This window comes from Lytechinus pictus, chromosome 3 (assembly GCF_037042905.1).
Source record: "Lytechinus pictus isolate F3 Inbred chromosome 3, Lp3.0, whole genome shotgun sequence".
Classification (NCBI taxonomy): Eukaryota; Metazoa; Echinodermata; class Echinoidea; order Temnopleuroida; family Toxopneustidae; genus Lytechinus; species Lytechinus pictus.
In genome coordinates this window covers 79,208,994-79,223,122 of record NC_087247.1, presented here as the reverse complement: position 1 = coordinate 79,223,122, position 14,129 = coordinate 79,208,994, and the positions used below count along the sequence as shown (strand labels likewise).

Below are 14,129 nucleotides of genomic sequence, written 5' to 3'. Positions count from 1 at the left end.
GTTTGTGCAGATACAAAAGGATATACAGTATGGAACATGTACAAACCAATTGTAATACCTTATTTTAACTTTACTACTGTTGTAGAATTGCTTGCGAAAATTCAGTTTCTCCATTATCAGCAAGAGGTTTATTGTAATATTGCTGGAAGGTTTTTTCTCTTGACCATCCAGCCTAATTCATGATGCTAGAAATAGGCACACTTGCTCTGATTGCTGCCGATGTTGCAGCCGATCTTGTAGAATGTGATTTATACACTGAAGTGTCAATCCCGGCGCCTGCTAATGTCACTTTGATCCATCTTGATATGGTCTGTGATGAAACTTTGCCATATGGCTTGGTATAGCTAATGAACAGGCGTCGCTCTAGTCCTCTGATAGACTCAGTTCTTTTCATATATGCTCGTAGATAATTAACAATACACAACCTCCTGTCTGATGGATATGCCTTCAACTTCATAGTGAAACCATGGTGACCTGGTCTGCTGTGCTTGAGCAGTTCATCAACATGAAAACTCACTGAACTTTGTTTCAGTTCCATCTTATCTAAGTTTAACAAATGTAACGTTTGCACCCTTTGTGCAGAGACTAAGGCTAACAATAAGCAAAGTTTATGTGTAAGCTGTTTCAAACTTAGAGTCTTAGCTGGCGAAAGCCAACGTAGAAATTTGAATGCTACGCTGACATCCCAAGTGTCTTGATAACGTGCTTGTGGAGGTCTGAGGTTAAAGGTCCCTTTAAGAAACCTACAGATAAGAGGTTGTGTCTAATATTAGTTGTGTCCCTACAGAATGAACACTATTCTCCAGCGTTACATACAAGGATAATGCACTTCTTGCTGCATTCATTGTACTATAACTAGCATTCTCTCTATGAAAAAGTTCTGCTAAAAAAACACAAAGTTAACTGAAGAACAAAGAGGACTTTTATTCCTGCTTTCACAAAATTTTGTCCATTTTGTCCAATATACTTGGTACTGACGTTGAGTAGACTTCCTCAATGATGCTGTCAACACGTCGGTGATCCCTTCATCTAAGCCTATGTTCTCGAAGGGTCCCCTGTTACCTTGCAACACAAAAGATCAAGGCGATCATAAAGTGGGTGAGGTAAATTTGTTACAGGTTGTCTAAGGAGGTTAATGTCTCTCCTAAGGATAAACGGTTCCTCCACAAGGATGCTATTTAAGCATGGGAACCATGATTGTGTTGGCCAGTTTGGAACGACCAAAATGCCTGATGCCCTATCAGACTTGATCTTTTGAATGCATTTAGCCAATAAGCAGAAAGGAGGGAAGGCATAAAAATCTAGCTTTCCCCAGTCTAGTGTGAATGCATCAACTGATTCTGCATTTGGATCTGGCAACCATGAAACATATCTTTGTGTTTGTGCATTCAACCTGGAGGCAAAAATATCAATTTTTAGGCTGCCAAATCTTTGGATGACTTTTCTGTATGCCCTTTTGCTGAGCATCCATTCAGTTCTATCATTGAAATTGCGCGATTCATAATCTGCTTCAATATTCTGGCTGCCTGGAAGGTGTGCAGCACTAAGCCAGATATTTCATTCCATGCACCATTTCCAAATTTTTATGGAAAGCTTGTTACAACTTGGGGATTTAATGCCTCCCATGTTATTCACATAGCACACTGCTGTTGTGTTATCAGATCTAATTAAGATATGGGCATCGGATGTACTACTATGAAAAGATCTCAGCCCTAGATCGATGGCCAAGATTTCTAGATAATTAATTTCATTATTTTGTGCCTTTTCATATTCAGACTGATTCCACCTTCCCCCTGTATGAACTTGCATATTTGTGGCACCCCATCTATAGCCACTAGCATCTGTGCGGATTTCAAATTTAGGGTTTTCCCTTTTGATAGGAGCAAATGCACTATCTACATGACTTATCCACCATTCTAGTTCCTGCTTCGACTCACATGATAGCTCCATAATCCTGTCATAATGCCCTTTATTCTTTTTCAAGGCTTCTATTTTTTCTTTCTCCATATTCCTATAAAACAATGGTCCATGCTGCACAGCAGGGAAGGTGGAGATTATCTTTCCGATAACATGTGCGACATGTCGAATTGTGGGTTTTGGTTGCGTGAGTAACTTGTCACATTCTTCCCTGACATTCTGAGCTCTCTCTACTGGGAGTTTAATGGTCATGTCTACTGTATTAAGGGTAAAGCCCAAGCACTGGAGCACCTGTACTGGTTTTAGTACTGATTTTTCTGGGTGAACTTTAAACCCTAATTCTGAAAATACTTGCAAAGTGGGATTAATTGCAGACTCAACTTTTTCTTTTGTTTCCCCAATAAGGATTGTATCATCAAGATAACCAAGTACAATATGACCTTTTTCACGTAGTGAAGAGAATACTGGTTTCAACATCTTAGTGAATAACCTGGGTGCAGAGGTTAACCCATTTGGCAGTGCCTTATATTGCCACTGTTGTCCTTGCCAATTAAATTGCAAGTATTTCCGGAATTCAGAATGAATTGGAATGGAGTAGTACTAGTATGCATCTTGGAGGTCTACTGAAGCCATATAATAATTTTCTGCCAAGAGACAAATCACAGAATGGATATTATCCATCTTAAAGTGTTGTTTAACCACAAATTCATTTAGGTCTGAAAGATCCAAGATCAATCTTAGACTGCCATTTTTCTTTGGCCTTGTAAATATGTTGGAAAAATAACCACCCTTGATAAAGGGTGAGCTTCTTTCTATCACATTCTTTCCTTCAAGGTTTCTCAGTTCAGCTGATATCTCATCTGCTTCTGATCTGTTACGTTTAAATTGATGACAAATCAACCTTTCTGGATGTGGTAAACTTGTATCAAATTCTATCTTAAAACCCCTGACAGCTTTCAGTATTGTATGATCGGATGTGATTTTCTTCCAATTATTATAATATTGTTTCAGTCGACCTCCAACAGGGGATGCTTGGTCAGAATTATTTGTGCATGCAATTACATGATCATTTGTACAAAACAAAGAATTATTGCTACCTACCTCTTGGGGTAGAATGGTAGCTACTTCCGCTGGGGATTCTCTCGATATCTGCCCTGAGATGCTGGCGGTTTTTTCACCACGGGGCTTGTGACTGTCTGCGGCCCCTGATAGGGGCCTTTCTGTCCAAAAAAGGCCTGTAAGGAGCACCTGATTGTGGTCGATAGTTAGGAGTAGACCACCCTGCAGCTCTGTAACCTTGGCGGGAGTAATCTCCAGCTCTGTAAGGGTGGTAATTGGCGTGAGCTCGATAACGGCCACGGCCTGGTTCTGAAGTTTTTACAACTCGTCCAGTAGCTTTCTGCTCTTCGGTCATGTCCTTAACTCGCTTTCCCAAATCGTCCCCAAAAAGGATTTTTGTGACCGGAATAGTTGGTTTGCATAGGTGGCTGTATGCAGCATTCATGTCAGGCTTTATTTGTTCCTTGCGTAGAGCATTCATTTCATAATTTGCATTAGACAGCAAGGCCAATGCATCTTGTTGAGATGGAGAAAGGTTGCCCGACGAGATTGAGCGAGTGAAGGCTGTCAAGCCCTTAGTGAGGGACTTCTGTACCCTAGCTAGCTTGAGGTCTCTGCTTCTTGTTGAAGGAGACAGATTCTCCCAGATTACAGGATTCACTTTAGGTACGTCCATGTAGGGGCAGTTGCTTGGTGGCAAATATTTTATTCCAGTCTCTTCGAGGACTTTCTCCTCCAATTTATTGTTCATCATGAACATTGTTGAGCTAGCTATTTCTTCTTCAAGAGGAGGCCCCTCATCAGATTGGGCAGCAAACTTAGCTGCGAATGTGGGAATCATTTTCGGCAATGTGGATTCCTCTTGGTAAGTACATGTGATGTCATCGTAATCAACATCAACTGGTTGCGTGTACGGCCTTTGGCATGATTGGTACGGATTAATGTCATCATGATCATCAGCTGAGTCCTCATTATGAGCATGTTCAGCGTAATGTTGGTCATAATCTTCCTCCGGTGGCAATGGGAGAGCACCAATGACACGGTTAAGCATGGATTCCAGTTTTGTTAAACGACTGTCAACATCAGCCAAGTTTTTATTTTCATCCTGTGAGTGGGACGACTGCTCCTTTTTGAAGTTGAAACTGAAGCTGGAGATCCGTTATTGCCGTCTTTAACATTGCTTTGCTTCTTCTTATCTTTCTCTGGTTTCTTAACAGACCGTTTATCGATCTTCTTCCCGCTCACGGAGCTCTTGGGCTCATGACTTATGAGGCTTTTGGAGGTGGATGTGCTCGCGGGGTGCTTAGACCCATGGTGGAGCATCGCCGCCGGAGTTTCGGGGGCCGAGGAGGCTCTCGGTCCGGTCGCAGACGGACTGAAATCCGCCGACTCCTGATCACGAGCGTTGCTCGAACTCATGATAGAAAACGTAAAAATACGATTCCAAAGTGCAAGATATTATCACCTTGCCTTGAATAACTTCTGAAAATAGGTATGAATAGTCCTTTGAGTAAAAATATGTCATATTTCCGAAGAAAAAATCCTTTTCCTGTAAGAGTGCGGCAGGTGTTTGAACCTGCTATTTTGCGATGAAGCGATAATGAGTGCTCACGTGCGAGGCGGGATCTCAATTAGTCTCCTCTCGAGATGAACGAAATAAAATTACCGTTCAAAATAAAAAACAATGTTTGGAAATGAAAATGACAGTTCTCTCACATTTCACATATATCGTAAAACAAAAAGAAATGACGTCATAATAAAAATGTTTTCATTTCATCTGGATTACAAGAAAGAATCATGAAATGAAATTAGTCTTTGAAAATGGTCCCCCTTTGAAATTACATAGTATGAGAGTTCACTTCAAATGACCTATCAACATTAAGAACTAATTAAGCGTGACAATAAGCTTCTACTGTGAGATTAATCAACTCATTAACATTACCTCTTCAGACAAAGTAAATTAATGCAATCTAATGTTAAAGGGATGGTTGAATATGCTTGTCTCAGTTTTAAGAAATCAAGGAAGGATTTCATACAAAGTACAGTTTTAATATGGTTGTCCATGTACTACAAATAATAGTAAAAGGTCTAGTTTTCAGAAGAAATTGTTTTCTGATAGCTCTAATTTAATAAAAACCTTTATTCAGTCTGGCTCGCTTATTCTCAAATATTCTCAATTATCTCTCGCATATCAATTTTTGCACGATTTTGAGCTATGAAAATAAATAGTACCTGAAGAGCTGTTAATGCTATGACTGGAACTAATTTGCTATTTGTTGATGTGACAACAGTTATAACAATAACAGTCAACATTTGTTAATATCAATCTCCATCAATTCAACCACTTTCATTAAAACAACATGTTCTTGGAACAAGTTGATCTCCTTTAACATCAAGTAATAAAGAAAATAATACTTACTTTAACATTGTTCATGTTCATTATACTTCCACAATCATCCATGTACTGTTTCAAATCTTTCTCCTAGAAGGAAAAAAAGAGAGAAAATACTTTCAAACTAACAAAATGTAGAACCTTTTATATCAGTTAAGAACATCCAATGTGTAAGAGAATGCTAAATGTCAATTTTAATATCCAAATGCATAATAATAGACATTTTTGCATATTCAATCATAAATACAACAAAAATTGGAAAGATATATCAAAATACCAGTGTAAAGAAACAATCAATATAGAGTAGGGGAAGGCAAGGAGTTGAGCCATTTTTTTTGCTTTTTTCATGTTAGAACTTATATGATTCATAATCTTGTAGAAACAAGTACCTTGCATTAGAATTAAATTCTTTACAACATTTTTTACCTATATATAACATCTACCCAAAAACTATACTGTACAAAATGTACTGGACAAGAACCAGCATGACAATTTTTCATTAAGGTCTTTTCACTTGCTAATTTTCCATAAATACTAACATCCTCTAAAAGAAAAACAACTATCTTGTGAATTTGGTCCTTTCTGACTGCATATCAATGGCTTTTCAAGTTCTTTTTTTTTTTTTACATATATGTACATTACCATAGATATGAATTACCATGGCTCAACTTGCTCCATGTTGGCTGGCTCAACCTACCCCAGTCCGAACTTAATGTGATATTTTCACATCAACACATATCTTATGCATCCATCATGTAAAGGACTATGACAAGAATGAAGATCCATACCTGGACTAACAATATTTATTCTTATGCCTTTATTACATTTAAAGATGCATGTGGGTAGAAAGCGCCATTTCACACTTTTTTACTTTTTTGACTGAAATTTGTATATGCAATGGGTCATCAATATATGGCACCACCACAATGTCTGATTCATTCATTATTGGCCGGGGGGGGGGGGGGGTGGTGACTCAACTTACCCCCATGCTCAACTTACCCCACATTCCCCTACACATGAACAAGTTGAACAACAGCCTACCTCACATCAAACATGTTTACAGACCCATGATGCTTTATACTTTGTTTCATCCTTTCATATTTCAATGTAGGTTGTACAAATGGCTAACAGGAACCACATGTTTAAACATGTGTATCTTATTTGATGTCATGTCATTAGTTTGGAAGGAAACAAGGAAGGCTTTCATAACACTCACATAAAAGGTTAGGTGTGGACACATTGAAGTATTTAAGGTAGATCTGAGACCTTAACACAGAATAACACTGAAGCAGATTATTACGTTTGATGCACAATCAAGAGTACATACGACTCAACTGGACGATCATTAAGCTTTATGTTACAGGCAGCAAATGTAGTCATCAGGATGCATATTTTACTGTAAATTGGCAAAAACTGTCTTAAAGAACAAATGTTCGTCATCTTCTCGCATTTATAAGAGGGAGTAATTACATTTAATAACATTTTATTCCTTTCAATTGTCAACAATACCAACAAAAAATTAACCTTCCCACTTTCAATACTTCCAGTAAATCTCTCTCACATACTGTAGCTCATTCACCACAAAAATCATTGGATGGGATTCTGATAATCATGGTTTAGTTAAACCTGGGTTAACTTTGAACACACTTTTATGGAGTGCCAGTTGTTAACTTTATTCACCAAGTACAAATTATTCTTATCCTGCTGCAAAAAGTTTTTAAAAAATAATTGCGTTATGAAATAGGAAGAATAGGCAAATGCAAAATATTATGAATTTTATTCTTATTTTATTATAATTTCTATTTATTAATATCAAGAAAAAGCTATGTTTGTTATTTAAGGATCTACATGTATTGATTTTAGCAACAGCTAAGTGATAGCAATAGTCCCCCCTCCCAACAAGTAACTTAAACCAAATATAGATCAAATTACCAAATATCTTTCAAAGACTGATATAACTGAATGCAAGATATATACAAGATATTTTGTTTTAACATCTAATACTGAATACCTCGATCACTCAAACATTTCCCACAGGAGTTACAGATCAAATCTCTTACAACAGAACCTGAATAACTATTGATATAATTTTCATTCATAATCCATTAAAACAAAATGGAATTGATATCAACAAAAAATCAACAAAACGTAGCCTAAAAATAATAGATATATACAACTTTGAATTAATCTCGATGTAAGTAAAATATTCTTTCACATTGCTTGCAGATATTCAGACATGACGCGATTGTTCTCAAGATATCAAATATGACTAATTTTGGGGTATGAATTAGTATTAACACAAGAAAGATTAAAACCAATACCTATTGATTTATTAATAATTACCCAAATTGCTTCCATCTCAAATGAAAACATTAAAAATTAATTGCCCTTGATTACAGGTTTGATTAAAATAAAAAGGGGAAAGAAAACAAAGAAGATTTATCAGATGTCTAGAGGCAAATGATTGTACAAATATTGGTTTCCTCATCTTCTTCCCTATAAACCATAGAAACACTAGAGAAAAATTATCACAGATTTATCATCAACATTTACACCAAAAATTAATTTGCCAGAATTCTGATGGGTGTTTAAAGTGTTCATAGTTATACATAACTTGACTTCTTGAGATATGATATTTACAATGTATCTTTAATAATCACTGACAGAGTCTGATTATGACAAAAAGAGAATTTACTTACCAAATACTCAAAGACTAATGTGAGTGATTTCTCTGTGTGTACTATGTCATGTAGTGTAACAATGTTGTTATGTTTCAGGCCCTTAAGAAGAGACACTGCAAAGGAATACACACAAAGTAAACATGAAAAGAAACATATAACAATGGTAATGACAAATAATATTCTCAAAGACATTCCTGTCATTAACCCTAACCAGGCCATGCATATATGGCTGTTCTCTGATAAGGGTGGAAGAATTCAACACCTACCCCCCTTGAAATCTTCACCGCCAATCATCTCTGATAGGGGTGGAGGAATTCAACACCTACCCCCCCCCCTTGAAATCTTCACCGTCGATCATCTCTGATAGGGGTGGAGGAATTCAACACCTACCCCCCCCTTGAAATCTTCACCGCCAATCATCTCTGATAGGGGTGGAGGAATTCAACACCTACCCCCCCCCCTTGAAATCTTCACCGTCGATCATCTCTGATAGGGGTGGAGGAATTCAACACCTACCCCCCCCCCCTTGAAATCTTCACCGTCGATCATCTCTGATAGGGGTGGAGGAATTCAACACCTACCCCCCCCCCTTGAAATCTTCACCGCCAATCATCTCTGATAGGGGTGGAGGAATTCAACACCTACCCCCCCCCCCCTTGAAATCTTCACCGTCGATCATCTCTGATAGGGGTGGAGGAATTCAACACCTACCCCCCCCCCCTTGAAATCTTCACCGTCGATCATCTCTGATAGGGGTGGAGGAATTCAACACCTACCCCCCCCTTGAAATCTTCACCGCCAATCATCTCTGATAGGGGTGGAGGAATTCAACACCTACCCCCCCTTGAAATCTTCACCGTCGATCATCTCTGATAGGGGTGGAGGAATTCAACACCTACCCCCCCCTTGAAATCTTCACCGTCGATCATCTCTGATAGGGGTGGAGGAATTCAACACCTACCCCCCCCCCCCTTGAAATCTTCACCGCCAATCATCTCTGATAGGGGTGGAGGAATTCAACACCTACCCCCCCCCCTTGAAATCTTCACCGTCGATCATCTCTGATAGGGGTGGAGGAATTCAACACCTACCCCCCCCCCTTGAAATCTTCACCGCCAATCATCTCTGATAGGGGTGGAGGAATTCAACACCTACCCCCCCCCCTTGAAATCTTCACCGTCGATCATCTCTGATAGGGGTGGAGGAATTCAACACCTACCCCCCCCCCTTGAAATCTTCACCGCCGATCATGAGCGCCACAAAATTTTTGCACAATCTAATTTACAAACCTGTATTGTTAATTTTCCTGAAATAAAATTTCATTTCATATTCAAGCATAAATCGTGTTTTTGCTCTAATTCACTGAATAAAACTAGAATATGAACTTTTGGTGCAAAAGTTCTTTGTAGCATTCCTAACATCATTGTTTGAAAAAAAACTTTAATTTGAAGGTCAATTTCCCATGGAATTTATTGTTCCATGAACTTTTTATGTTCATGTACATGTCGTTATTTCTTATTTTGCACCAAATTTATTGCAGAAACTTTTTCAATCATAATTATGCTAAATCAATTAATTTCAGCTACTGAAAGTGAAGATAATCATATTCTTATGAACAAGATGGGAAAACTCTAGTTTGCATAAACTTTGTATGCAAACTTACGTTGAGGAGCAATTCGGGGTCTGAAATGATCTTATAAAATGTTGTGTCCGTAAGTAATGGACTATAAACCGCACCCGTGGATTAACCGCACCCCCAACTTTGGACTAAAAAAAAAAAAATCCTTCTCACATTTACATGCATATTTGAGGTACGAAGAAACAAAAACTCAGTTAAAGATTTCAAGGTATCCAAAGAGATTACCGGTATGCGGAAATCTGCTGTTCTTGATCAATTTATCTAAATGTTAGCAAGAAAGAAAAGTCCCGACAATATTGGCCACTTAAACACTCACTCACCTCACAGTCACAGTGTACACACACACAGCACTGCCGTTCTTACATTGCAAACTACGATACGGTACCAGCAGTACATCTTATCAAATTATGATGTGTCTTTCCCGGCGTAGGAGGAAGAAACATTCACATTTCTTGTATCACAACCTCACAATCACTTTCAGAATTTGTCTAGCATTCGACGTCTTAGCATCAATTATGGATACGAGATTATAGGAAGGTTCAAGAAACAAAAAAATTTGCATTTTTTCCAATTGTTTTTACGGCTTCGTGCCGTCTCTCTCGTGCGTGGTGTACATGGTATCTTATGAAAAGCAAACGAGAAAGAAAAAATAAGCTGGCGCGAAACAGGACTTTGGAGGGGAGGGGTTAAAATGAATAGCGCCAGCTTAAGTCGCACTATAACCACAATACAACGCAAGCTAGCTCTCACCTCACTCAACTCTCTCTCAGCTCACTCAACTCTCGCTCAGCTGTGACAAAATATTACCGAGTATGCTTGGTTTCTCTTTGAACTTAGCCAGGGTACTTCGCTGCTTTGAATCGAGAATAAAGTCGAAATTAGTGTCATGAAGGTGGGTGCGTTTGTTATGGACAATATTTGATTAAGATCGTAATAATCACTTCCCATTACCCGCGGCTCATACCCCTTTAAACGACATTGCCCTGGGCGGCTACGCCCGGCCACTTGATGTGTTGTGAACTGGCAGACGTCTTACATGTTCGGGAGGGGTTACGGCGGGCTGGCTCAGACCCGTCATCGTGGATAAACCGCACCCCCGACTTTTGCTTCTATCCGGCCGGGAAAAACCTCACAAATAAGGTCTCAATGGATATGACAGAGAATGGCAACAGAAAATGTTGGGTGGGGGGTATTCAAGCTCTCTGGCCAGTTTAGAATTAAATGGGATATCTTTGTCTGCTCAGAGTCCAGACCACCTTTTTTGGGTGTATTATCGTACTATTGTAGTTGATGCAATACACTGGGTGAACACCCTACTCATTGATCAGAAGTGTAATGGTTTTAACATGTTTCTGATTCTCTCATATGCAGTACCAACATTACATCCTTTCCGATGGACATAGTGTTTTCCAATTGTATTCACACCTTCATTGAATACAGCAGTGAGGCACATTAACAAAAAGTGCTAGCATAAGTTTTTTTTGTAAGACACTTATCAGCATCAGAGGGACTAGAACCCACGCATTTTGCGATCTTGGAGGCTGTTCTCACTACGTTCCTAAAACTAGTTTACTGGAAACTAGTTTAGTGGAAACTAGTTTAACTCGTAGTGAGAACGGTTGAAGCGGTCTTGGAAGCGATCTTCCAAACCAGTTTGGAAAACCACCTCGCGATGTAGTTTTCAAGATCGCTTTGCCTCGTTAAACTGGTTTTAGCGTAAGTGAGGACACAACCGTTCTTCGGGAAGCGATCTTCGCACATTTTGAGCGCGCTACTCCACACGACAGGTGTAGAATGCCTATGCTGCGGTTAAAAATTTCGCGCAAACATGTCACCCACTGAGAGCGTTTCCATAGCAACAAGAGCGCTTTACGTGAAGTGATTTTGAAAACCACTTTCGTGCGATCAAGTGAGAACGCTAGCAAAGCGATCTTCCAAAGTGGTTTCCTGAATCGGTTTCCAGTAAACTAGTTTTAGAAAGCGTAATGAGAACGGCCTCTATGATCTTATCCGAAACAGGAGCTCTCACCAATTGAGATTTGTCACCTCCCATATAAAAACTCATAATTTTTTCAAAGAGAGAAAAAAAATCAGAGAAGCAGATACTTACAAAGTTAAAACAATTTTGGACAAACTATAAGAAATGATTTAAAGTCCCAATTTTTTTAATTGTAAAAAGTATGTTCAAATAAAAATGAACACTATTAAAAATATACAGTAATCACAATATACTAGCAAGCTCTAGCAAAATTATGGATAGAAAACATCAATAAGTGTACTTTATTCTTTTCAAAATTGATTGTATTTTAACAAGGACTATAATAATTCAACTATACTAATCAAACACTTGATGTAAAATTTAAATTAGTGTTGGTTTCTTAAAATTGTTTCATTACACTATTTTCAGTTTGACATACTACATCTATATAAAGCCATAAAGGCAGATATTTCAGACATTGACACTTTTCCTGAGTTTTCCTTTTTCTGCTATATCAAAGTCATAGAAGATAACTATTACAAGCTTGACTGTATTTCCTTCTGGCTCTAAACAAATAGTGACTACTCGGAGTATTGATTCCTGCTCTGAGACTTTCGCATACAGACCATATCGAACAAGGACATAAATGACCTTCATAGATATGATTGCTTGTTTATGATAACATAGCATTATAGATAATTCTCCTGAAAGCACTGTATGCAAAAGATAAGTCTTCAACCCTGACAAAAACATGTCTGCTTCAAATCAACGGATGACTTTGACCTTTGAAGAGTTCGTTGACCTTGAATTGGGAAGAGCTTATTATCAGTACTGGTAGACACAAAAGCTTTCATTGCTTCCTCTCCTCCACTGTATAACTACCTAGTCCTACCGATGTTCTGGTTGTACGTGTACATTCTCAGTAGGGCCGTCTGCACCATCCCAAGTTTTCAAATTAGCGCGCTATATCTGATCCGGCAAATTATCCCGGTCTGAAAAATCTCGAGATTGTTTGCAATGGAGACGCAATTATCGCGCTAGTTCGTAGGATTAATCTCGAGATTGCAATCCCAAGTCAACTCGGGTTTATTTGCGAAATAGCGCGCTATTTTACGAATTATCCCGCTAATTCGCAGGTGCAGACGCACTCGAGATTGGACTCGGGGTAATTTATTCATGACGTCAGTCCATAATGCAATTCGCGTTCCACTTCCGCCTTGGTCAAAACATAAACACATCGCGATCATACCGAACACATGCACTTTATACACGCGAATAGACCTTATCGCAAAAAGCGTTCATCGTTTCCCCAATCAGCAACTATATGGTGTCCCACCAGTGAAAGGATTTTGGGAGAGACCAGACCGATGGGGGGAGGCGCTCATTATCGATGATGGTCATAGTCAATAACAACACTGACAGCAGTGTCGTCTTATTTATTTATTTAGTTATTTATTTATAAATTCATTGCAACCATGACAGTTAGATTATTGACAATGCAAAGTAGTACAATTAAATACACAATTACATATGAAAGAAGTATTTAAAAACTGGTGAGAAATATGAAACAATATAGTACTGTACATTAATACCAAAACAAACAGGGAAATAACCAGCATAAAAAGGAAAATGGAATATGAAGAATAAGCAGGGAATGAAAACAAGAATATATATTCAAAGTTGAAAAAATACTCACATGAAACAGGGGGGGGGGGGGGCAAAAACCTGAACCGCATTTCTTTATAAATGGTCAAACCAGATCATTCAGAATAAATTAGGATAGTTAATAGGTAATTCGGATGGGAAGGAGGAAGAGATGGGGAGAAAGTAATAAGGAATATGAGAAAGAAAAAAGAAAGGAGAAGAAGAAAAGGAAGAAAAAGAAGATGAACATGAAGGAGAAGCAGAAGAAGAAAAAGAAGAAGAGAAAAAAGGAAGTTGAAAAAAAGGAAGTAGAAAGAGGAGGGGGAGTATGAAAAAGGTAAGGGGTGAAAAAGGAGAAGGAAGGAGGAAAGAAAGAAAGAAAGAAAAGGAGAGAGAGAGAGAGAGAGAAGAGGAGGAAAAGGGGAAGGGAGCATAACGAATCTGGGAATACGCAATATTTAAATATAACATGTGGAACGCCTCTGGCAGTCTCGCCTGCATTACGCGATTTAATATAGCTGCAGTGCTAACTTTGAAAACTACTATAAATTAATCATTCACAAAAACACCATTCATATAATGACATAATACCACATTCATTGACCATAAATGACATTTGAACAGTGACTTAAGACTTGTCAACTACACCCATGTCCACATTTCATTCACTCTATCCATAAACTTTCAAAGTTATGATGGCAATTCAACAATTACCCCAACATGGCCTAAGTTTATTGACCTTAACTGACCTTTGACCTTGGTTTTGTGACCTGAAACTCACAGGGGATGTTCAGTAATACTTGATTACTCTTGCATCCC

The 14,129-nt window shown here is 38.5% G+C and overlaps 1 protein-coding gene across 2 annotated transcripts in view; it reads right to left on the bottom strand.

The window, feature by feature from the left end:
* LOC129258019 (cyclin-dependent kinase 17-like) overlaps positions 1-8,168 on the bottom strand; it is a 47,176-nt gene extending 39,008 nt beyond the window's left edge. The window contains exons 1-2 of one of the 2 annotated variants that reach the window (XM_064097775.1): positions 8,068-8,168; positions 5,396-5,458 (exon numbers count right to left, since the gene is read on the bottom strand). In XM_064097775.1, coding sequence (XP_063953845.1) covers positions 5,396-5,437 — 42 coding nt within the window. In that variant the 5' untranslated portion in view covers positions 5,438-5,458; positions 8,068-8,168. The remainder of the gene's footprint in view (positions 1-5,395; positions 5,459-8,067) is intronic. The other variant, XM_064097774.1, reaches the window with a different exon arrangement.
* Between the last annotated feature and the right edge of the window lie 5,961 nt (positions 8,169-14,129).